The sequence below is a fragment of the Vicugna pacos genome, chromosome 3 (assembly GCF_048564905.1).
Source record: "Vicugna pacos chromosome 3, VicPac4, whole genome shotgun sequence".
NCBI classification, from domain to species: domain Eukaryota; kingdom Metazoa; phylum Chordata; class Mammalia; order Artiodactyla; family Camelidae; genus Vicugna; species Vicugna pacos.
This window is the reverse complement of record NC_132989.1, coordinates 92,141,006-92,166,630: the sequence shown is the minus strand read 5'-3', so window position 1 is coordinate 92,166,630 and position 25,625 is coordinate 92,141,006. Positions and strand designations below refer to the sequence as shown.

The 25,625-nt window shown below is 43.7% G+C and overlaps 2 protein-coding genes across 3 annotated transcripts in view; one reads left to right on the top strand and one right to left on the bottom strand.

Annotated features, from left to right (window-relative positions):
* Positions 1–1,977, top strand: part of C7 (complement C7) — a 46,416-nt gene extending 44,439 nt beyond the window's left edge. The window contains exon 18 of the mRNA XM_072958745.1: positions 727–1,977. Coding sequence (XP_072814846.1) covers positions 727–908 — 182 coding nt within the window. The 3' untranslated portion in view covers positions 909–1,977. The remainder of the gene's footprint in view (positions 1–726) is intronic.
* An 8,735-nt stretch (positions 1,978–10,712) lies between these two features.
* The window catches only part of MROH2B (maestro heat like repeat family member 2B), a 59,504-nt gene continuing 44,591 nt past the window's right edge, over positions 10,713–25,625 (bottom strand). The window contains exons 30-42 of one of the 2 annotated variants that reach the window (XM_072958743.1): positions 23,987–24,139; positions 21,760–21,917; positions 21,203–21,329; positions 20,507–20,694; positions 19,163–19,303; positions 18,642–18,756; positions 17,716–17,862; positions 17,051–17,233; positions 13,284–13,439; positions 12,818–12,952; positions 12,318–12,420; positions 11,308–11,373; positions 10,713–10,859 (exon numbers count right to left, since the gene is read on the bottom strand). In XM_072958743.1, the coding sequence (XP_072814844.1) occupies positions 10,753–10,859; positions 11,308–11,373; positions 12,318–12,420; positions 12,818–12,952; positions 13,284–13,439; positions 17,051–17,233; positions 17,716–17,862; positions 18,642–18,756; positions 19,163–19,303; positions 20,507–20,694; positions 21,203–21,329; positions 21,760–21,917; positions 23,987–24,139 (1,779 nt within the window). In that variant the 3' untranslated portion in view covers positions 10,713–10,752. Of the gene's footprint in view, positions 10,860–11,307; positions 11,374–11,829; positions 12,135–12,317; positions 12,421–12,817; positions 12,953–13,283; positions 13,440–17,050; positions 17,234–17,715; positions 17,863–18,641; positions 18,757–19,162; positions 19,304–20,506; positions 20,695–21,202; positions 21,330–21,759; positions 21,918–23,986; positions 24,140–25,625 lie in introns of those variants that run through there. The other variant, XM_072958744.1, reaches the window with a different exon arrangement.

Sequence of the window (25,625 nt, the reverse complement as noted above, 5' to 3'; positions counted from 1 at the left end):
TCCAACTCGTTTCTGGTTGGTCGTTACCAGATCTGAGGCTTTTTGTGATTCCTGCCCTTTCTCTCAAAGCAAGTTTTATTCCAATAATTTAATAGAAAACTTACAGGTACTAATTACTATATATAAAATAGATTAACAACAAAGTCCTACTGTATAGCACAGGGAACTATATTCAATATCTTGCAATAATTCATAATGAAAAAGTGTGAAAGGAACATATACATAACTGAATCACTATGCTGTACACCAGAAACTAACACAACATTGTAAATAACTATACTTCAATTTAAAAAAAATCCATAATTCACCCCTCCCCACCCCCCAAAAAAGCAAGTTGAATTATTTTCTTGTCTCCCTGTTTGAGCCTTTTGCCCAGCTCCTTGCTGAGGTCTCCGCATTTGGTCTGGGCGCTGAAGGACCACACCAGGTTTGGGCAGCAGGTAGAGAGCTCATGAGGGGAAGAGAACCGCCCCCCTGGGTCCGGTAGGAAGCCTGGCTCCAGCCTCAAAAGCTGCTTATTCTGAGTGGAGCGAAATGCCTCCCTTTCCTGGTCCTGCTGCTTTTCCCGGAGGGCGGGGTGGGGGTGGGGGTGTGTGGTCAATTGTGTCACACGAGGCAGAAGCGTTCAAAGCTCTCCAACCACCGCATCGTGACTTTGGATGGAACGCGCCTTGCCTCTCCCACCTCTGCGATGTGCCTTCAAGCCTCTCTTGCTTCTTATTGCAGCCCAGAGCAGCAAATGTGTCTGCAGAGCCGCCTCGGAGTGCGAGGAAGAAGGGTTTAGTGTCTGCGTGGATGCGAACGGCAGGGAGCGGACGATGACGGAGTGTGAGGCCGGGGTCCTGAGATGCCGAGGGCAGAGCATCTCCGTCACCAGCATAAGGCCCTGCGCCACCGAAGCCCCGTAGCTCCCGGTGCCCGTGGCCGTGCTCGGAGTCCCCCAGCCGCTGTGGCCGAGTGGAAACCTCCGCACAACCGGCGCGCAGGCACGTTCTTCGTCCTTGCCCTGGGGTCCATTTCTCCCAATTCCCAGCCGCCTGCATAATCACGCAAACCTTTGTTCTCCCAAATCTGAATCCAGGTCTTCTTTTTCTTCTTTTTTTTTTAAAATGTCAGTTAGGATGAAGGATATTGATGAACCTTTGCAGGAACTAACTGGGTGTTCTTGGAAAAATTGCTAATTTTTCTCGCCCTTGACTTTTTAATCTGAAAATTACAGGATTAGACTGGAGAAATCTGAATGCTCTGTGATTCTTTTTAAGTATGATTGACTCTGCCCTTGGGCAAGAGTACACTCTGTACGTTGATTCGAAAAACAGAAAGATTAGAGAGGCTGGCTTCCCTCAGTTAAAACCAAATACAAAGGGGACCTTGAATGGAAAAAGTCAGATACGATTATTGCATCCCAGGAGGTAATCTCAGACTTCACCCTGTTGACTCAAGCACCACGCCTAGGGATCGCGAATGTGTCAGGAGATTGAACCGTGGTCGTGTCAGAGCGAAATTCATCACGTTATGGTTACAGGGGCACCTTCTACCTTCTTGTCTGACAACAAATACAATTCAGGCTTCTGTCTGGGGCTTTTCTTTAGTGTGTGCCGAACACAAGACCTGCAATTTGCCCCCCTCCTCCCCTCTGCTTTTATAGGAAGCATCATTCATGCCTCAGCTATTGAGGGATTGCGTATTTGGGAGAATGATGTTCTCTAAAGGGGACACACAACTATTTTTCAGGGGGCTCTACAGGTAGATTCTGAAGCATTAGCCTTCTGTTTCTTCCCTATTCATCTTTCATCAAAACAAAATAGCAGCTGTGGGAGGTGAAATGAGTGGGCTTCAATGGAATTTAAAAATGTGCTTTTATATATAAATAATATCTGTACTTTTCTGATACTGATAAATATATTTCAACAAAACTTTAGTTTAAATGACTGATTAAAAAACTCATTAAAGATATTGTCCTTTGAAACTGAAAAATCTGTGTTATGTTTAATTTTAAGGAATCTTTCCATGAAGAATAGCTAATGTGCTTTTAAAAAATATTTTTAAATTCTTTACACTACTTTATTCAGGTATGATTGACATGTAAAGAGCTGTACGTGAGTCTGTGGATAAGTATACCTCTGTGAAACCATCACCGCTATCAGGGCCATAAACATATCCAGTTATCTCCCAAAGTTTCCTCCCACCCTCATTGTTGTTTTTATAATGGTAAGAAAACTTAAAAAAAAAAAAAAGAAAACTTAACATAAGAACTTCCTTCTTCAGAGTATTGTTAGCTTTGGGCACTGAGCTGTGTAGTAGATCTCTCGAATTCACTTATCTTGTGTAACTGAAACTTGTTATCCTTTGACCATCACCTCCCCATTCTCCCCGACCCCTAGCCCCTGGAAATCACCATTCGACTCTCAGCTTCCATGAATTTGACTATTTTAGATACTTCAAATAAGTAAGAATACACAGTTTTTATCTTTTTGTGTCTGGCTTATTTCACTTAGAATAATGTTCTTCCGGTCTCTTCATGTTGGGATAAATGGCAGAATTTCTTTTCTTAAGGCTGCATAGCATTTCATTGTATGTATACACATTTTCTTTATCCAGTCATCTGATGATGGACACTAAAGTTATTTCCTTACCTTGGCTACTGTAAATAGTGCTGCTATGAACCTGGGAGTGCGGGTATGTCTCTGAGATCCTGATTCCAATTACGTTGGATAAATACCCAGAAGTGGGATTGTTTGATTATACGTTCTATTTTTAGTTTTTTGAGAAACCTCCATACTGTTTTCCATAATGGCAGTATCTGTAAGTTCCTATCTGAAGTTTTAAGTCTGATCTAGGTCCAGCTTTATATATCAAATTGTCCTTTGAGGAAAGATCCAGATATAATATGTGGAAGTTACATATTAAATTGATTGAAGAAGGCAAGTTTAAATTGATTGAAGACAACAGCATCCAGACAATCCAGAGGTCAACTGCATTTGTTAAAGGTTATTATGGGGTTACTTTCTACCCTGGGTGGGGGGGATAGGTTTGAAAAGTCCAGGCTTGGAGGCAGACCTTGAGACAAAGAGTTGAACGAATAATTTATTTGGGAGGAGATAGATCAGTATCCTTCCCCAAATTTCTCCTTTCATCTTAAGCTACATGAAGTTAAATGTGTACTACTTATGTCCTGCCACCCTCCTTTCCTAACTAATACCGAGGAAATGGTCAGCATTATCAATGCTGTAAGAGAATGAGGTCTGAACGAAAAAAATTAATTAGCAGATTTGACAACTAAGAGGTTTGAGAAGTAAGTTCACAGAATTAGTGAAGGAGAAGGAAGGGCTGGGTGAGTAGTTGGTGGAGAAGGAAAGGACCAGTGAATGAGGTTGCAGAGAGATTCTGTCTTGAAATACTAAATTTCATGCCTTTTTTTTTATTCTTTTCTAAACATCCTTATACTTGGCCTCTCCTCTAGTTAGACAGAGACACTCACAGTTGTCTATAAGAGAATTGGGATCGTGACAGCAGGACTGCAAGAGGAAAGTTACTTTCAACATTGTCTTTGAAAATGTTTTGAAACTTCCAAAATAAGTTCTGGAATATCTAAAGAGAAGGCTTTGAGGAAAGCTGGGAGGATTATTTATGTTATGAAAATAGACTGCAAGGAGAACAGAGGGACTGTGAGCATTTCCCCGTCTGCCCTGCTCTTTGCCTCAAACCTGTGCTGGGCTGGGCTCTAGCCTTGGAGGAGAAAACAGAAAGTGCTGAAGTCAAAGTCATCAGGACCTAGTGGCGGACAGAAGGAGAGGAAGGAATTGGCTGGTGCATTAACCAGCATCAGGGAGCTACATGGGAGACAGGCCACATCCTACAGAACGTCACTCACAGTTTAAGTGGACACTGTACATCATCCAGGGAAGAGAAACTGCTTTGGAAGTTCTAATTGTGGCGGAATGTGCCTTCTTGTGACTCCACACATTTCCTGATAATTGACCAACAGAAATGCTGCTTATCATTGCCCTGAGATTTACTGAGCCCCATCCTAACTGCTCTGTATGTAACCTCCCTCCCACCAGCAACAGTCCAGGATGCTTGTAATCCCCTTGAAACAGAGAGAGGGTTCTTGGTACTCAGATGGGGTAAGGTGAGGTTGTGGACTAGCTGACAAATTTCTCTCCTGGAGCCCTGAGTCGCCTGCCCAGCAACGAGCCAGGTAACTGGCTAATTTGATTGAGGGCTCCCCCTCTCAATTGGGCAGCTCATGGCTAATCCCAGCTTCACGTGGGACTTGTGAGCCCATCCTGTTGTTAAGTAGGTGCTGAGAAGCTGGTTCACCCAATGTTACGGAAACAACAGACCAGCCAAGAAACAAGCACCACTCGGAGGGGTGGAGTACTCTGAGCCGGTGGGCTCAGAAGGGCTTCTGCTCTGGAGCTCTGAGCACCTTCAAGACGTGTGTGTGAGGTTTTATAGGGTTAATTATAAGCGCAGCCAAAAGGGCACAAACAGCTCAGCAGTATCACAAAAGGGAAGCAGGGAATCAGTAAACTAGAACTTTTCTAATAAGAACAGATCAGTTACCAACATTAATTAAACTTAGATTTATGAGTTAGGCCCAGCAGAACTCAGATCAGTAATTGACACCTGTTACACTTAGATTTACGAGTAGGCCCAGCCTGGCTTTTCCTTCACACCAATACTTCCTGAAATAGCTTCTTATGTGTCTGCATGTAAAATGTTAATCACTTTTCCTTTTGGCTAAGATAAGTATGTGTATTAATCAATATTTTTTGAACCCCACAGTTTATCATTTGCTCTATATTTTCTTCCTATACCTACCCAACTTACACCCCCATACTCACACCCATACTGACCCACCATAGGCATCTGGATTATTAGTAAGATGAACATAACAGCTAGTGAGGGTGGCCACCATAAACTTGAAGATAAGATAAACTAAGGTGCAACATACTCTTGGGTGTTCAGGTGTATTTACAACTCTTTCTCTGAGGTAGGAGAGGGGGAGGAGAGACAAATGAAAAGGAGAAGGAAGAGAGGAAAAGAGAGAGAGAGGGATAGAGAGAGAGAGGGACGGGGGGGTGGGGAGATTGGAGCATTCTCAGGACAGAAGCAACAGAATCGAGCAGCCACATTAATCCTACTACCTACCAGTCCACTGAGATTTTTCTCCCTTGATAGACTAGTTAAAGGATATTAATACTTTAGCTAGAAATGGAATGAACTGTTCTCTCTCAGAACACTGAAAGCAGAAAGAGAAAGCAGAAAACACTGAGCCAGAAAGCAGCCGCAGTAGGAGGCAATTTCCGTTAATATCTGAGAAACCAGAGGTGTCTGCATGCCTTTCAATTACCTCGGTCTTTCAGGCAGTTCACTCCTTTGGGGATGGGAAGGCTGATGGTGTGATAGGAGTCCCTGCTGTGACAACCAAAGCACCTACAATTTGTCTTTTTATTTATTCCTGTCAGGCCAAGCTCCAAATTTATACTCAAAACATCAATCACGTAAAAATTTTGCTTTTTCAGCCAAGGGTTAAGAAGACCAGATGGCAAGACTGTCATTGTTTCAGAAGGGGTGGGCTGAAGGGAGAAGGTAGGCAGAAGAAAGAAAAATAAAATGTTCTTTTCGATTCACAGGCTGAGGACAATTTCCTGTAAAAGGAAAAACATAAAGAACTGTGCTGTTATCATTGTTGTTTCCAGGCAGCCCTCCGAGAGGGGACTGGTGCTGAGTTCTGGGGGAGGGCCCTCAGGCCTATAACCGATCACTGATGCTCAAGACGGAGAAGCACTGACTGAAAGAATAAAGCCAACTTGCCGCTGAATGAGGGTCCATTACGGAGTGATTGGCCAACCAAGTTGGCTGGGAACACAGACAGGCCAAAGGAATTTTCTGTAGCAGTGAAATGGAATTGTCTCATCAGAGGAAAGTCCTACCAGACATCCTAAGGAGAAAGTGATTAGCATGAAAGTCTCAGGGCTGGTGTGTTATCAGATCACATGCAACTCAAGTACGCACCATGACGCAGTGAATGAAGGGCTCCAGCTGAACCCTAAGTCAGGAAGCTCTTCTCTGCACAGATACCGAGTGCCGGGGGGGACAAAACAAAACAAAACAAAACCCATGGCTTTAGTAGGCAGGGAAATCAAGAAAACATTTCCTGGAAATACACTGCAATGTGATTTAATCACCATACCAATAAATATTTAATCCATGCTTTTAACAACAACAACAACAAAAAAAAGATAGAGCCTCTTTTTGACCACTGTGCAGCTGAGGTGTTAGAACGTTGGTCAAGTTAATCCTCGGGATTTACTTCTGAGACTATTTGGAGGAAGTGGTAGGTAAGGCAGAAGGAAGGATTTCTTATCTTGTGTTTTTCGGTGGCTCCCAAATCAAAAAAGAAGCTATGAGTCACATGTATTTAGAAAATTTGTTCTCCAAATTTATCTTGCTTTCAGGATAACCACATAATTCAATAAATAAAATCCAGGACAGTGTGTCCAGAAGGAATACAAATAAGTAAGATTGTTTTGTTGGATAAATAAAGTTTGACAAAGTAGAGATAAGAAGCAAATGCCATTTTTCAGGTCATGACTTGGTGATTTTTATACATACAGACCCAGACCCAGACCCAAGACCCAGACACAGGCGGAGACATGCAAGTTTTTGCAATGAATCCCACCGTCCTTCCCTCGTGTGGCTCTGGACTCTAACAGTGTTTTCTATTGGCCCAGTTTTGGGGATACCTGCAATAAATTTGAAAGAAAGAGAAATGCCAAGAAATGATAATTCCCAGCCTGCAGCTATAGAAAATTGCTCATCAGAGAGTTGCTCTCTGTCAAGGGCGTAGATCAAGGCCCCTGATGAGCTCTGGGGTTGTCGCTACCACGTCTCACTGATGTGCGTTCTCCAGGTCTCTGCTTAGGTTAATCTGAAGGATGGTGGTGGAGTTGGGACTACATCAAGTAATAATAAAACACTGTGAGATAATCTTTGCTGTAATCTTGGAGTCTCTGGAGGGCCCCAGAAGATGCGCCTGGTCTTCTATTTTATCTTTTAAAACTATGGAGGTGCAGGACAATTCCAATTAAGCAATCCCCGTGGCTTCGTTCTCTGGGAGCCTATTTCTTTCTTCCCATCTGGGATATTTTGTTCTCCTCCTTTCTGGTAAAACTGCCTTCTTAGCAGGGTCAGCCAAGCTAAACGTCCCTGATTTACCAGCAGAACACTGGGCTCTCTCTGTTGGGTTAGAGGGCAGAGTACTGAATTGCAAAATAATGTGATTCAGAGTGCTTCCAAGCAGCGCTAGCCCATTAAGCAGTCTGTGAACATCACAGAATCTCTATCCTAAAGTAAACACAAGTTGAAAAATGATTCCATGTGCAAATAAGAGAGAGGCAAGCAACGGGAGAAAGGCTGAAAAACAAATCTGTAATTTCTTCAAGAGTACTCGACCATCCTTTTCTTCTATGACTCGAGTTCCCTGAGACGCTCAAGAAGTCTTTCTGCCCTGAGTAACATGCCTGAGATCTAACCATACAGATGAACCGTGAAGGGGCCACTGGAGGACTGACAGGCACCAAGACGGGCTAGTGGCAGCTCTCTGAGAGTGAACAGTAGTGGTTGGGAGGGGTTCATAGAAATAAATGGTGGGGAGAGCAAGTAGATCTAAATTTCTCCTGTCACCCAGCCTCGCCTGGCTTACTCTGAGTGACAGCAGAGCAAGTAAGACGTTTTCGATGAGGAATCGCAGCAAGCAAGAAGCAGTCAGGGCAGGAATTACCTGCTGCTAAGGTGGGATCTTCAGACTAGAGAGACCACCTTATCATCAGCCTCCCGAGAATGGCCACCACATTCCCAGGGCCAGGGCCACGGCCACATGGGTGGGGGGCAGGATCAGCAGCTGGCTTTAGGTGCCAGTCACTGAGTTTATGTTAAACTGTGCAATTCTTATAATAAATTTGTTAATATTATTCACATTTATGTTATATAGTTAACATTTACTCAATAATGGTTCTGTGTGAAGTTTCTAAGTGCTTTGCCTGTATGTTTTAATCCATTTAATCCTCACAGTAGCACCTTGAGGTAGAGAATTAGTAGCTCAATTTGCAGGTGTGGAAATTGAAGCACAGAGAGGTTAAATGTTTTCCCCAAGTCACATGGCTGGAAATGGGTGAAGCTGGAATGTGATAACATGAGTCTTGGATATTCTTGTTGCGGTGAATCCTTCTAAGATTAGGGCTTAGATAAAGGTTCAGTTGTGATCTGTGTTTCATGTGACCATTCTACCTAATTTCCACCAATCAGTAGTAAGGAAGGCTCTTTTCTCGTTGCCGAGATGGGTGGAAAGTGATGGTGGGGATGGACATACGCAGAAAGTCTTGTGTCAGTGAACTTAGACTCTTGGTGAGAATGTCCTGTTGTTCTGGGTGGCTCAGCCCAAATTCTGTGATGACTCTTTGCCCCATGTTCTGAAATCATCTTGTGCGATACTGAAGCTACTAGCTACACATGTCTACTTAAATTTAATAAAACTTAAAATAAAAAACTTAATTCCTCAGATGGACCAGCCACATTTCAAGTGCTCAGTTGCCACATGTGGCTGGTCTAATATGAGGTATTAAGTTTTTAATACCATATTGGTCAGTGCAGATATAAAATATTTCCACCATTGCTAAGTTCTATTGGAAATGTCATTTGACTTAAAATAACCTTCCAAGAAGTCAACTAAACCCTTTTCTCTTGCCTTCCTTTTCTTGCTCTGTTTCATGAGTGTTATGCTTAAGAACAGCTTCTGCTCCATTAAGAATTTAATGAAAGCCATTACCCAGAAAATGTACCTATGCAATTATACACAGAAATTTGCATTTGACTTCAGTGGGATCATGGACTCTGTATGTAATAGTTACCCACCGGGGCATAGCAAATTGCCTTAGGACTTAGTGGCTTAAAACAACATGGATTTATTATCTCATACAGTTTGGTGGCTCAGGAATTCAGGAGTGGTTTAGATTAGTGATTCTGGCTCAGGACTCTCATTAGATTGCACTAGAGTTGCCAGATTTAGCAAACAAAAATGCCAGATGCTGAGTTAAATTTCAATTTTAGAAAAACAACAAATAATAATTTAGTATAAATGTGTCCCATGCAATAATCAAGACATATTTTTACTAAAGAAATATTCATTGTTTACCTGAAATTCAAATTCAACTGGGCATTCAGTATTTTATCTCCTAATTCAGTCAGTGTGTTAACTGGGGCTCATGGATTCATTTTGAGGTGGCTCATTAACGAAACGAGCCTAGCAAGTTAGCTTCGGTTGTTTGCCGGAGGCATCAGTTCTTGGCTACACAAACCTCTATTTGGGCTGCTTGAGTTTCCTTATATTAGCAGCTGGCTTCCTCCAGAGTGGGTGATTCAAGAGAGTGCGATACCATTTATGACCTTGCCTTGGAAATCACACTCTCTCATCTCTGAACTATTGTAGTTTGGTTTTGTTTTGGAGGGGGAGGTAATTAGATTTATTTATTAATTTTAACAGGGTTACTGGGGACTGAATCCAGGACCTCATGCATGCTAAGCACGCGCTCTACCACTGAGCTACACCCTCCCCCTTGAGCCATTTTGTTGATTGCACAGGTCATTTCTATGGAGCATGGAAGGAGAGCACAGCACCAGGAGGCGAGAATCACTGGGAGCCGTCTTGGAGGCTGGCTCCATCCTCTGGAATTTGTACGCAGATGTCATAGAATATAAGCTCCATAAGTGTAGAATTTTTCTATTTTGTTTCTCATACTTGTAGCCCAGTGGCTATAACAGTGCCTTATAAACTGATGGCACTCAATGAGTATTTGTTACATGAATGAATAAATGGACTCTGGCCTAAAATCTCTGAACAAAAAGATTCCTTTGGTTCCTAAAAGGTTTTGTAGAAACAAAAGATGCTTTCCCAAAGAGCTTGAGGATGAAGGGATTAGGACATAGGTAAAAGGAATTTGTAAAGAGATACATCAATTTAATAACGTTGTAAATGAGTGCCAGGTTCTGCATTAGAAACTTCTTTTTATGTACATAATTTCCTGTAGGTGACCTTTCAGGTGTTCATTGTGGAAAAGAGGAAAGAATTATGATTCAGATGCTGGGGAGAAGGTTAACACATGCACACCTGCACACACAATTCAAAAGGAGGAATGCTTTAAGACAAAAATGGAAAGGAAACTATGAGATTTAGTAGAATGTCAGAAAGGGTTTTTTTGTAGAAAAATACCCCGCGTGGTCTCGAAACATAAATTACAACTTGAGAAAGAACAGACAGGTTAAAGTTTGTTCTAAGACTATTTTTTTAGAAAGGGAAGAGTGAAGGTCGTAATTCAAAGCTGGCAAAGATGTGAAACGAAAAGGCTATGTGTGGAAACAAGCAGTGGTCCTTTTCTTAATGGCAGCAGAACTGTTTCACGTTCTGTCCTGTTTTGATAGCCACTGGGATGCAAGCTTCCCACGCCTGGAGGCTAGCCTATGCAAAGCCGAGGCTGTCCACACTCAGATCACAGGTTTCCCCTCAGGTGCGTTGGTGCGATCGGTTTTTACTAATGGGAGCCCCTGGAGGGTAAGGAATGCACTACCCCCTCAACATCTCCACCCCAGGTGCCATCTCTTTCCTAGAGATGCCGCAGGTTCGTCAGTTATGAGGATGGAGACAGGAGTCAGTTACAGAAAAAGCCTAGCAGTTTATTTCCTGATGGTTTACGGACGGATGCTTGTCTCTTTACACCTTCTCAAGAGGGTCTGCAAGGCAGCTTCCGCTGCCCTCTGGACACTGATACAGGGGTCTTGCCGAAGTGCCTGGAGCCCTGAAATGGAAAGAATAGAAACAGCCGGTGAATGAGGAAGCCAAGGCCCAAGTTCTGTAGCACAGTGAGGCCCCCACTGAGGGCCTGTGCTGTGTGGGGCTCAGGCCCTCGGGCTCACGTTTTACCCTAACATGTAGGGTCTAAAGCCACAAGTTGAGAATCTATTTTAACATTAAAATAAGGGAAGAGAAGATCCTGACCCTGTGGTCACTAGGCTTACAGACAATTGGAAAATCAAGGGCTGGTGGGAAAGACACCCACAGCGAAGTGGAGCCGGGTTGCATAACACTCTGGAGAAATTCTAGTATCTAGGGGCATCAGAGATGATTGCTAATGGGGACACTATGATTTTTAACTTCTGGGCTGACATGGAACTTGGATCGTCATTGATTTCTCTTTCTCTAAGAACTTGACAGTGCTCTGGGCAGAAGCCAGGGTTGGTACTCACGCGTGGTCAGCTGTTCTCTGTCCAATAACTCCACATATTGGTTGGTCAAATTAAGAACGATAGCATCTAAAAGCAGCAGGAGGAAGTTACTGGTTTCATTATAGAGGAACAGGCCATGAAAAGCAGATCAGGTCAGACTCTGCACTTAGTTGTAAGTTAATGTTCTGGCTGGTGACTGAACAAACTACAGACTCCCTCTGCTTCCCCAGGAGGATGTGAGGGTGACGTCTGCTGGGTCTTCAGTGCCATGGCTGGAAGCTGTCAGCCACTCACCATGGATTTGGGAAAACTCACACTATGTCCTCTAGGGGGCACCAGTTGTCAGGGTTTCAAACGTATGTAAGCTATGGGCCCTGTCTTCAAAAAGTCTACAGTGCAGTTAGGGAGGGTCACATACACGATCCATAAGGAATCTCAGACTTTAACCCAATCTTAAAGGTGGCCAACCGAGTGGGCCTGTTCACAGTGCGCTGGATTAGTTGAAACAGACTTAGAATTTCCTAATAGAGGCATCCTCTGAGATTCACTGACTTTCCTCTTTTATTTTACAGATCAGACCAAGAGGCATCACAGAGATATGAATTGTCCAGAATCACACAGCGGAGCCAAGGTCTGCTGGCTCCTGCACCCACACACTTTCTACTAGGATCACGTTACTACTAAAGCTCTCAGCTTGAACTGAGCTTAAAGGTTGACTCCAGTTTAATATTAAGGGATAATGCAAACGAATTCATTGAGGCAGGAGCAGCAGGCTTGGAGCAAAGACTTGGGGAAAAGAAAGAGCAGTGACTTGGAACCAGGAGAAACACAGCAGGCTATGTTTTCATCTGCAAAAGAGAACAGGTTCTTTGGAGGCAAAATGTTGCAAGACATGAAATGGATTCCTTTCTGGCTTTTTTTGTTTTGTTTTTTTGGTGTCTTTTGGGTCATGCCAATCATGCCAGCATTCACGCTTCCAGTCAAAGCACAAGGTGCAGACCTAGGAGTGTGGAAGGCAGACATGCCCTCACCTGTGAGTTTGACGGCCGCGCTCCTGATCATCTCCCAGCTGCTGCTGAAGAAGGTGAATGAGTGTGTGTGGAGGATCCACAGGATTTCTTGGTTTTTCTTTGCCTAGAAGAGAGATGTATATTACAAAGAGGGCAACTGGAAAGTGACCTGTTGTGAAATTCAGCATCCCACAGGTCCTAAGGAGGGACTTCTAAAGGCCAGCAAGCACCCATACAGCCATTAATTACTCTGTTCGAAGATGTCTTACGGCTGTTTCATTCTCAATTTAATCAGCATGGCACTGGGGCTTTGGGACAAATCAACAGATGTGTTTCAGGAAATGAGAACGGATCCCAGTTGGGACTTGGGTAAAGAGCAGAAGGTGATGTGGCAGGCCACCGAGAATCCTTCCAGGACAGTTCTGGCTCTGGCCAGGATTCCTCGCTATGCTGTTTGCCTTCTGGGATTTGTCTGGACTCTTGTCTGGCATTTTTGGAAGCAGCTTCTAATGCACACTCACCAGTTTCACACAGAATTGCCTATAGAAATCCCTGGCCCTTGGTAGATCTTGACCGTCAAGGAGATGATCTAATACCCCATAGAGTTCCTGGAGACCCAGAAATGGAATGCAGATGATCAGGACGTCTCGGCACGCCTGGAAAACAGTTTTCTGCATCATGGTCCATAATGCCGGATCCCCTTCCAGAAGGGAAGAAATACTGACTGGTGTGTTGGGAAAGGAGCAGTAAAAGTCAGTGACATGAAGGGCTTCACACTCAGTGCTGCCACCTTCCCAGTCTCAAGGATGGAAACGCAAACTCCAGAGGGGATGGCAAAAAAGCACCCAGGACTGGTGAAGTGGTTTCAGGTTCATTTGAGAGAGGTGCCTTCAAATCTGGCTTCTGGTCCAGGAAGACCAGGCTTCCCAGCACCTCTTGGCCATGGGTTTGTGGGGAGGTACGGGCTTCTGTGCAAGGGCCACTTACAGTCCCGATCTTGGGATTGGGATCCCAGAGGTGGAGAAGGAATGAAATCATGCTCTTTTTTATTTCTTCAGCAAAGAAAATCTTCCACTTTCTTCCTGTTAGGCATGCCAGATTCTCAAATAAGAGGATGGCGGTCAGCCTCACATCATCCTGCTCCTGTGGTGACAGAGGCATGTCGTGGGTGAGTCCCCCACCCAGGCCACCCGCAGCTGGTGGCCCCCACCCTACCCCGCCCTGCCCCACTTAAGTAAAGGGAGGCTGGGACCCAGCACTGACGCACACCTGTCATAGCCCTGTGGATTCTAAGAATGCTCACCCAGCAGCTTTTACCCACATGAGTTTAAATGACCACGGCTCTGGGGCTTAAGTGATACCGTGGAGCTAGAGGTTTGGTTTCTGCTTTTCAGTAGCTGATGGGGAACCGTGACCACAGGAATGAGAAACAGGGGGTACTGGCAGCTAGGGATGATTCTGTTTATTCTGTATTTTACACAAATTAGCCTGATAGCATCATTAGCCTGAAATTAGGAGGTCTCTGACCTAAACTGCCCAAGGCCTAGGACTCCCATCAGAGACCCCATGTACTTTCCAAAGGGAAATCTGGGCCTTGGGTGTCAGAGAGGGAGGATAATCAAACAAGAGCTTAGCTGTACTCTTGCATATGTGAAGTTATGGAGCCCCCTGCCTGCTGTCCAGGAGGGTGGGCGATGCTTTTTAGCACCAAAGGAAAAGGTGGTAGAGAAAGATGGCCTTCTAGTATCTCAGACACCTTGTTGTTGTGGTCCAGAGTTCTAACAGACTCTGATGAATTTTCTGGAGGTTTTCTTTTTTCATCCTTTTTTCTTTTTTTTTGCGGGGGGGGGAGGTGACCTAGAAAAGTAGTTTAACATACCTATATGAAGGCAGAGGGATGAAGGGAAAAGTCATTCTGAATAGCAGGATATTATTTAGATTAGCAATGAACAAGGGCCAACAAAAAAAAGCACTCCCATGAATATGAGGGGAAGGAGTTAATTTTTTTTTAATGGTAGAAATTTTTCATTCTAGAATTCTATACTCATTCAAATTACTACAAGAGCAAATAAAGATATTTTCAGATCAGCAGATCTGAAAGGTCTGCATCTGAAGGATGCAGAACTACAGAACAGAGGAGTTAATTTTGATGGCAAAACAAAATGTATAAGAAGTGGGCACGTCAACAAAACACTGTGAAAAAGGAACTTAATAAAGATCTTCCATAACAAATAAAGATGACTTGTTGAGAAAAGTCCAGAAAAGTTAACTGAATACATGAGATGGGACCTCATAGAATGGAAATTGAAGTAGAAATGTGCCTTAAATGCACCAGGAGTAAGGGAAGGGTATATTTTTAAAAGGCCTCTTTTTAGAAAAAGAAAGAAAACCAATAGCAAAATATCCAAAAGGTAGACAGATATTCACTTCTTAAAGAATTTTTTGAATTTTCTAAAATCAATGATCTAATGATAGGTCAAAAGAGAATCAACCAATTGGGATGATGAAAAAGCAGAGAAGAGAAGGGGCAAAGTGTTCTGGGTGCCGGGACGGATCTGAGGGTTGAATGTCCTTGTCACGGAGATTGAGGTGCTGGCTCAGGGTGACAGTGAGGGGAACAGCAGTGTGCAGGACCTGGAGCCTGGGACAGCAGCCACATTTGCTGTTCTACTGTTTCATCAAAGTGTGGCTGTATTTTGAGATTTTTCAAGAAAGTGCTTAAATATTGAAGAAAAGAAAGGAAAAACTTGGAGGTTGCACAGTTGTATGCTTAATCTATAGAAAAATACAGGGGCAAAATATCATCGTTAGATGCAGAAAGAGAGCATAATGAAGACTCAAGTTTTGTCAAACTTGACTTTTATGTGAATTTGATGAAATTGATACCTACTAGGAATGAGAAAGTTCTAATCTAACAACCAGAGAGACTTTAGATTTTCCTCCTCTACAATAAGACAGAAATATTCTCTTGATCACGAAACTCATGGACGGACTTGTGATCATTGGAGGCTCAGATCCAAGAGAGTTACTATCATTGGATCCACAACAGCCCAGGGAAACCTAGCAGGTGAGGCTCTGTATGGGCGACTTCAGGCCTTTGTTGGTAAAGATTGTCATCTGTTATCTGTGTAATGAAAACAAAAAGAACATCCTTGTTATTTTACAGAAGATTGAGATCCCAGTAAGTACACTTGAGGACAAGATGAAAATTAAAAGTAATACTGGTACATTGGAGAAAGTAGTTGGAAACCAGCAGAAAGTGGCTCTCAAAGGCTAGGTTTAGGCTGGACACAAACAAGGGAAATGGAAAATCACAAAAATGGAGGACTATTGACTGCGGGCATGCATTGCAGACTGAAATCTGGGGGTCTGTGTGGTTAATCAATTGCTAAGGAGTCATGAAGAAAGGGCAAGATTAAAAAAATTTTAGAGAGAATAAATAGAAAAAGATTGGACTTGAGAGGTAATTTTTCTTTTGATTCTATTCAGTACTTCTCAGGCTTCATTTAGAGATACAACACAGTCACTGGCTTGTAAAATATTTAAGGAGCTGAAAAATTAGGTTTATGGTGAATAATGACAGAAATACAGACTTTCCAGTCTGGAGACTCTCAGGTGAATGGGTAATTTAATAAAGCCTTAATGTTTGAGAAGGACGCACAGGAGGAGGCACCCAGCAGCTTCTCTCTCTTCTGACAGACAACACAACATGAGCAGACAGGTTTAGATCACAAAAGATAGATCTAAGTTAGACGTGAAATAGATTTTTACATTGATGACAATGAATAAACCGAAAAGAAATAAGAAAATCTAGTTTCCCAGAAGACATAAAGGAGAAATGACCCTCCTTTGCCTAAGATCATGGACTGATGTTTTTTGAAATGAGGGCTACACACCACATCAGGGGTTGACAAACTTTTTCTGTAAAAGGCCAAACAGTGACTAATTCAGACTTTGCAGGCCAGTTTCTGTAACAATGCATGAGCTCTGTGGATGAAGTGTGCAAGCAGCCACAGATAATAAGTAACCAGTGAGCATGGCTGTGTTCCAATAAAACCTAATTTACAAAAAGATGCTCTGGGTCAAATGTGGCCCATGAACCACAGGTCAGTTGACCAACTCCTGGATGAAATGAACCGCACAGGCATTTTGAATCTTTGAGATCTTGGATGTGGGAAAGAAAGTGCTGGAAGCAACAACATCTAGTCCTGTATTGAGTACTGTCATAATCTGTGTTTCCCCCAGCAGCAAACTTTGAGATGAGGATTTAGGAGTAAGAAATTTATTTGGAGCAGGTAAGGTATAGCTCAGCGGTAGAGTTTGCACTTAGCATGCACGAGGACCTGGGTTCAATCCCCAGTACCTCTGTTAAAAAAAAAAAAGAAATTTATTTGAGAGGTGAGCCCTGGAAGCATGACAGGGAAGAGAAGAAACATACGAAAGGGGATTCGTCATATGTGGCCCCCTGATGCGCAAGGAGCACTCCATCCTTCAAACGCTTGTTTCTTATTGTTTGAGGGTCCCTTCCCAACAGGTCTGGCCCAACTTGCTCAGCCCAATCGTGATTCCCTGGCCGGGAGAGTACCCTCGGGCAGAGACCCAGGAAGCCAGCAGCCTGCCAGGAACTGAACAGGTGACCTCAGGGGCAGGCATGCAGCTGGGCACTGACACGGTCTGCTACCAGTGCTACCTGAGCCTCTTTCTGTTCACTCCTTCCTTCTGGGGAGAGAAGACTCCTGAACAGACTCACTTACGTCTTCAAAGAAGGTTCTTGTCTGCAGCACTATTTCTTTGAAGTAGAAGCTGATATCTCGGTCTGTAAGCAGCTCCAGGATCATTTTTAGCGCCTTCAAGCTTTCACAGACAACCTCGGTGCGGGCCAGGTGGTAGAGGCCTCTGATGACAGATTCTAGTATTATCTGCTTATGCTTCTTCACCTATTTTGAAATACAGTCTCTTAATCTCAAAAATTGTTCTATGTGTGCCTAGAACAGGGTAGGAGACCTCAGACGAGGGGACTGAAATTCTGTTGGGGTCACACGTACTTCAATCTAAGAGCCACCACCTCAGCAATTTATTTGGATTTTCACTTCATTTCCATGCAACCACGAGGTGAGGAGTGAGTCAATAATTATTTGAAAACTCTACTTAAGCGGGGAGGATATAGCTCAGTGGTAGAATGCATACTTGGCATGCACGAGGGCCTCGGTTCAATTTTTTTTTCTTTTTAGCTTTTACCTATGATCTTTTTTTTTTCTTTTTCCTGGGTTCAATTTTTAGTACCTCCATTTAAATAAATAGATATGTAATTACCTCCCCACCAAAAAACAAAACAAAACAAAACAAAAAAACAAAAAAAACCCAAAAAACCCTCTACTTAGATGGACCATTTTTTTTGTCCCCACTAAACTCCTTTTACCTTGTGAGGGGCTCCGGAAGCCGTATTACCGAGCCCTCGGATGGCCATTTGCCTCAGGATGGCGTTGGAGTCCCAGGCACTCTGATCCATGAGGATCAGCACTTCCCGCAGATTCCCGTGCTTCCAGAGGATTGGCTCCTTCATGAGCTGAAAATGACATGCTCCTCGCCTTTAGATCAGGGCATGGCCTCCCTTCTGGTGAGTGTCAAAGGCATCCTAGCTCAGGTTAAGGAGTAGGGCTCAGCTGCTTGGGGAGCAGAGGAGGGAGCCCTTGGGTGAGTTAGCACGTCTCGCAGGAGCTAAGCTCTAGCTGTGAGCGCCTCACGGATCAAGGCTACGTGGTGATGAGAAACCAAAGTACCTCATTGAGAAGATATTTCTAAATAAGTTCATTTGTGACATTATTTTAGATCCCACATATAAGTGAAATCACATGATATTTGTATATGTATAACTGAATCACTGTGCTGTACACCAGAAACTAACATGACATTGTAAATCAACTCTACTTCAGTAATAATATAAAAAAAGAGAAGATATTTCCCATCTAAGAGGAAAAATGCAGCAGGGAAAACGAGGTACTGACGACGTCCCTTCTCTGGATCGTCTGAGTCAGCCCGTTATCTCAGAGTTTGAAAGGATCACAGTAATACATTTGTTGGTTACTTTTTGTTTTGTTCCTTCTGGGTTTATTCTCTACCCTTCTGTGTCCTGGGAGACGATTTCTGCAGAGCAGAGGGCAGGGAGAGGATGTGGCTTCCTCTCTCTCTCCCTGATCAAGTGCCGTGTCTCTGGCTGTAGCTGGGTCTCTACTCCCAAAGCTCCCGTGGAGGGTCCCTCTTCCATGGCTCCAGCTCCCACTGAAGTCCCGAGAGAAATCCCCCCGGGGGACCCAATGACCCTGCTGGGATGGCTGCCCTCCTTGCCTCAGAGAAGAAAGCTGTGCCAGTTATCCGGTAGTTCTCGGAGGAGGAGGTGAGGGACGGCAGGAGCTGGTCCATGATGTCCAGTATGACGCCGTGTTGCCACACCGTCATGCTCCTGGAAAAACCAAGCCTCCCATTGTAGCAGAGACTATTTTCTTTCAAAATGATGGAAGACACTTCAGTCTATTTCTCTATCAGGAAAATAAATGATCTAAAAAGGAATGTTAAAAAGGAAAGAGCACCAAGGCTTAAGCTTTATAATAGCCTATCCAAGGTCCCAACTGAAGTGCTGTTTGCCTAAAGCTATTGGTTGTATCACTGTGTTTTGAGGGCTTGGTGAGTTTACGGCTGATCCCACCAGCTCTTCCCAACCCGCTTTCCTCTTTCTTCCCTATTTTTTTCCCTGGACTGTAGGTCCTTGGTGAGTCGACTGCTCTCAGTGAAGTTGCCTGCATTGCATTTTTACTTCATTTTTAGTTTTTTTTTCCTTTGCATCTAGTTCTAGAATATCTGCACGTTACCTGGCCAGTGCACATACTCCCAGGTGGTGGGTACCAGGGCTGCTGAGCAGGGTCCATACGTTGTCCCCCTCGTCAGATTCTTTGGCTAGGCCTTCTCTCATGGCCTGGGCTTGCACACACTTCAGAGTTGTCGCTGAGAGCCTGGAGGAGACAGTTGCCATCACAAAAGTAAGTCAACCCCACGCAGGGAATTGTGAATCCCCACGTTCACCCTTCCTATTCCCCGTGATGCTCCCTCGCTCCTGGGTAAATGAATGTTGGCAAGGAAAACACAGGCAGCCGGTTCTCACTCTTTAGTTCTGGGGTCAAGGGGGCATTGGGATGATTTGAGTTGGTAAATGATGCCACAAAATCTTGTCAATCTCTCCTGAGAAAATAAAGCCCTAAGGATGGACAGTGCAAAATATCATGTTTCACTGATTTTAAAACAGTAGCTGGGAAATCAGGATGTATCTCGCAATGGATAGCGCGATCGTTGGCCAGTCGTGGTGATGCGGTCGTGCTGTCTGTGTATACAACGCATGGACACACATGGAGTTAGGTGTGCCTGTTTACGCTGTGGTCATTTTAGTGTGTTAGTGTAACTATGTGTGCTGAGCCTAACTACTGCATACATTGTCTTGAAAAAGGTTGATGACACCTTGGAATAAAAGGTTATGCAAGAGCAAGGAAACAGCTGTGTAACATAGGATAAAAATCTATGCCTAATAATCCTAAAGGAGCTCTTGGGATCAATATAAAATACAAATTAAAAAATATAAGAGAACATCAAAAAGAATATGAAAGGAATATATGTGTACGTATGACTGAAACGTTATGCTGTACATCAGAAATTGACACAATGTTGTAAACTGACTATATTTCAATAAAAAAATGTAAGAGCATTGATTCATGGCTAAATGGGGACTCTTTTTTTTTTCTTTCTTTTTCTCTTCTTTTTTTCTTTCTCAGTGGTATCCAAAATAATTCTGCTTCCTTCAGCTGGTGAAGTCTTCGATCTGATGAAATAGGGTATTTATTTTTATTTTTCTTCTTTCCCTGGTGGCCTTGAATGTCATAGAATTCTAGCTTTCCCTGAAAGTTCTCAGTGAAAGGAAGCAAAGGAACTGGGCTGGGTCCTCGAGGGCAGAGGACATAGATGCTTATTCATTACGTGACTGTTCTGGGCAACTGCGCTGGGGCCTGGGTACTGGCTCAGGGAAGCCTTCAGGATGGAGGGGCCTTGTTTCTAGAGGCAGCTGGGGCCCTACCAGAAGGCACAGGCCTGGACTTCCACAGTCCCTTTTCTGGAGCCTGGGGTCAGGACTGCTCTGGAAGGCCCTCCCTCCCCGCCAGGCCATTTACCTGCTGGGGTCTGAGATCTGCTGTCGCTCTCCCTGTGGCATCACCCGGCGCCTGCGGTTCAAGGTCGTCGTGGGCATCTTCTGGCCCAGTGTGCAGCTGACCAGCTTCAGGAGGAGGGTGAATAGCTCCGGGTATAAGCCTGTGACAGGGCTGCCGATCGACACCACCTCATGGATCGCACAGGCCACCTGAGGGGAGAAAAGCCTTGTCATGACTAATCTTCACGTTTTGTTTTCTCCCCAGATGACTGCTTTCCAGATAGACCACACTTAGGGTTCAAAACACATTGAAAAGGGAGGGCTTATTTGTCTGGAAACATCTCAATTCACAGTGTTTCTCTCTCAGGGCTGCCATGTGGGGTGACTCCAGACTCTAGGGGGGCACCAGTCATGTAAAATGGAATGTTTTCCAGTATTGGGGTATTTCAACAAAAAAAGGGATGTTTTGGGTAACTTGAAGACTAAGGTGGAAATAGAGATACACAGATTTTCTTTGGGCTGATGAAAAATTTGCTTCTAAACATGATCAGTGATGGACAAAAATCACTGCACTATTTGTCCAATATAAACTGGAGTCAGTTTAAAACCAGGATATGAGGCGGGGAGACGTGTGATTAACACTACATCACCAGGTGCCAGGCGGGAGCGATCGCGGAGTGGGGCGCCATTCCAGGCGCTGACGGGATGTACAACTCACAGAAATTGCATCTATTCCAGCTAAATCATCTTCTAGTCCGTTCCCCAGTTTGTCTATTAAGGCCCGTAGGAGTTTGCCACTGGAGGCTGGGTTCTCAGCCAGAGCCTTCCACAGTGTCTTTGTGTCCCTGGAGAGGCAAGGCAGGGAGCCGATAAGGCACAACTCCTTGGCATGTGAGCTTTTCCAGCGGATCCGCTCTAAAACCGCGTTATGGCTCATCACAATTTCAAGGTCAGATGGACATGTCAACTTGCCCAGGGATAATAAGGATATTTTATTCAACAGTCTAGCTTACTGGCCTTGGGTTTGTTAATGTCTATCACGACATAAACCTCTCATATAGATGTATTATAGATAAAATCATTATTCAGTGAAGATGAGTATTTGAAAAACACTTGGAAAACCATTACTTGTGGTTCAAACACCATTTCTGAAATTATTCAGATGCAATGTTTTCGACTTTTGTCTGCTGTCTTTCTCTCAAACCACAAATTCTTGCCCAATGCCTTACAGAGTGGACTTCCCTGGGAGAAGGGACCAGCTCAGTTAGAATCTACCTGTCAAAGGGCAGAGGCTTCTGCAAAAGGTTGGCAACAACTGCATCCATATGAAAGCTGGCTATCTGGGAGATGGCTTCTAGCATGAAATGAAAACTTTCCTCCTTTTGTCTGAGGACCGGCATGTGATGATAAATTACGCCCAAGATTTCCAACAGCTAAAAAGAAAAAGCCAAATCAAACATTTTCCCTCTATATGGATGACTTGGGTCATGGATGGTCAGCATATTACAAGTGGTGGTGGATGAGTTACAAATAATGAAAGTAATTGATTCCACACACGGCTTATCTCTTGCTCAGGGCTGTTACTGACAAATTGGGCATTTATGCTTAAATCAATTTAGCAAACATTTAGTGAAAGGCTGCATCATACCAGATGCTGTGTTAGGCATTGTGGGGAATTTAGCAAGGATCAATAAGATGAAGCCCTTTCTCAAAAGGAACGAGTGGTCTAGTACAGGACCTCAGCTTTATGCCCAGAGCCCTGGGCACAAGGCAGTGTATGGCAAAAGGTAAACAAGAGGTGCACAGGATTGATGGGGAATCCAGGAGTAACTGAGGTCACTCTGGAGGGGCATCTGGTCTTAATCTCAAAGGATATAGAGCAATCTCAGAAAGCAAGGTGGAGATCTGCTTGGGGAAAGACATTCTCCCCAGAAACAAGAGCACAGGTAAAGATTGAAATAAAAAAAACCACGAAAGTAAAGCACAGAGGGTTTAGAGAGCAGTGGAACTAGTCTGTCTGATTCCGCAATGGTGGATGCACGTCAGTACACATTTGTCAACACTGAGAGTGGACCCGAATGTACACTATGGACTTTGGGTGATCATATGATGTGTCACTGTAGTGTCATTGATGGTAGCAAATGTACCACTGTGGTGTGGGGTTGATTGTGTGGAGACGGGGTATTTGGGAACTCTGTACCTTCTCCTCAATTTTGCTGTGAACCTGGTGGCTGTGAAAAATAAAGTCCATATGAAAAATAGCATGAGAGCATGTTAGAAGCCAATTTGAAAAGGTTTATGGAATAGAAGAATGGTCCAGTTTGGAGCACAAGGAGAATGAGGGTGATAAAAGAAGATAACTTGATGGAAACGCAGCAGCCAGAATCTAAGGGACATTGAGGGCTCTCTTTCTGAATTTGGGTGTTAACCTGTGTGCAGTGGGGGATGAACTTATACACTTGGATTCTTGACAAGGGGAAGGGCATGTCTCTACATCTCTATGCTAAAGTAACTTTGCTTCTAGTAAATATTTGTCTTGCTGACTTTGGACAGACATTTTTAGGTTAAATGTAACATCTTCTCAAAATTATGTTTCCTTTATTGTAAATATCTTGCAAACACGATTACCACAGAGTCCCTTTTCAATGATTCTTGGAGAGGATTTAGGTCGCTATTGTAAACTTTTACCTAGTGTGTGAATACCTCCCCCTTTATGCTAAACACACAAATACATGAACATTTCAAATTTATTAACCTTTGATTCTTCCATGCCTGGTCCAGTGCCTGCCACATAGTGTGTACTCAATAAATGCTTTTGAAAAAAAATCTGATTGAATAGTAATTAGCACAGAGGTCATTTCCTAAAGCCATGTGTTGGAGAATTCTTTAATTTAGGGTGGTTGACTCTGGTTCCCCTTGGGAAGCCTTTATTGAGTTAAAACTTCTCTTCCTCCTCATTAATCTCTGAACTGCTGGTATTGTTTCTGACTTTGAGAGAGAGGATAGAGCATCTCTATTTAGAGCTTTTAACCAGGCTTCCTGAATTTAAATCCTGTTCTCTCTGCTTAACTCTCCAGTTGGGAGGAAGGATTGAGGACTTTTCTTTCAATCAAGTCCCCAGTGACAGCCTCCTTTATCAGGAAGGACATAAGGTGTGTCCGAGAGCAGCCTGAAGAGTGGCAGCAGGACTGGAGACCCTCCTGGTCCTCAGGGACCATCTCAAAGGCATGCACTCACAAAGCCCCTCTCATCCTTGCAGACCTCGCAACCCAGTTTTCCATAATCCAAATGCCTTTGGTTCAGAGATTCTTCCTCTGTCCAGAGAGTGGCGGTTTGGAAAGTTCTTATCATCCCAGCCCAGGGAGGCAACTGAGTCAGGTAGAGAGAAGCCCTCAGCATGAGCCTGCAGCCCGTCAGAGGACCGACTGAGAGGTGGTGGCCTATTTAGTATTTTGGGGGTGTTAGAAATTATGCTCAGTTATCAAACTGGCTGTCAGTTCACCTGATCTTCCAAAGTAGCTCCTTGCTCCTTCAGGGCGGCGATCATCCATACACCGCAGGCCTTCGTGCAGGTGGGGTTGAGGCTCTCCAGACCATCCAGGGTTTCCTCCAGGAACATCAGGATTTCCTCACTTGGGATGAGTTTACTGACTATCTGAGAAGGTACCCAAAAAGGCTCAGGTCATCAACCGACCTCACTTCCTACCTGGATGCCTACAACACGCTACTCTTTGTGTTAGGGTATTAGAAACCACCGGCCTTTCCAAACAGTTGGCGTATGTATGGGGCTAGAGAAACTAGAGAAAATAGTAAAATGGGACATAGACGTGATCTTTTAACTCTAAGAAAACTTTCTCTGAAGTTATCTTTTTATCATTTCATATGTATTGAATTCCAGACCTGCTGAGGCAATTTCCTCTCAGAACTTGAGGTTATGGTATAACTCACAAAGGAAAAAGTCATGCATAATTTTTATATGGCAATTTATACGTTGAAAGTACTTTCACATACATTTCATATATCATAGAAATCAGTCTTGTGTCTGCCAAAGAATAGCTAAGCTTGAGAATATATGAAATCCATCACCATGTACCAAGTGCAATGCTAAATACCAGGTGTCTCACATATCTGTACAGGGCGTGAATTATTATGAACCCTGTTTTTTGTGTTTTCATGGTTCGATATTAAAAGTAGTCAGTAAAAGATCAAGAAAAAAACACCTTTGCAAGTTCAGTCTCCAAACAAGAACTCTACAGAATGTTTGGTTATATATATAGCTGTGTGTGTATGAATGAAAAGGCAGGCAGGGGAGGGGGAAAGTTAGCAGTTTGAATAAATTCCAGGAGCATTAGCGAGGGCTTTAACCAGCAAGACAGTGATGATTATGAGTTTGTGCACACAAAAACATTCCTAGTCACAACCGAATTCCGCCTGTATTAAATGGCCCAATGATATTTGGTAGAACCATCTTTGAGAGAAAATGAGTTCCTTTTCTTAAAAATCTGAAAAGGTTTCTATGTACCTTCTGGATTAAAAAAAAATGTAGTTGCACATCCCAGCCAGTTTCTGAGTGACCATAGCTCCAAGATCAAGGACCAGACTAGGGCATCTGCTCTATGTAACACCAAACAGGTCCAAGCTCAATGGTCACATGTATTTTTCTCATATTGGGATGGATATTGGTTTAGGAAGAAAGGGAGGAAGAGAACTCATGTTTGGAGCACCTACCATGCATCAGACACTTTCTTAGCATTTGACATGTGTTCCCTCCCAGTCTCCCCATGGGCCTCTGTCCTGCAGTCTCATCACTTTCTCCTCTCTGCTGCTGCCTCCTTGATCCAAGCCACCTAATCTCACGCATGGATTCTTGTAGTTTTCTTCAAACTGATCTCACTGGTTTCACTCTTGCCAGCCTACATTCTAGTCTCAACATGGTGGCCAGATGACCCTTCAAAAATATAAGTATAATCATGTTCCTCCTTGGAGAACCACCACGAGCCTGTGAGGAACTTCTGCAAAGTAGGAAAAGTGCCCTGTTCTCAAGATAGTCACTCCTCTCTGTTGTTGTCATAGTGACTGATTTTGTTGGACCCTATACTTCCCTCTGTGGATAACTGCCATAGCACACATGCAAATCTACA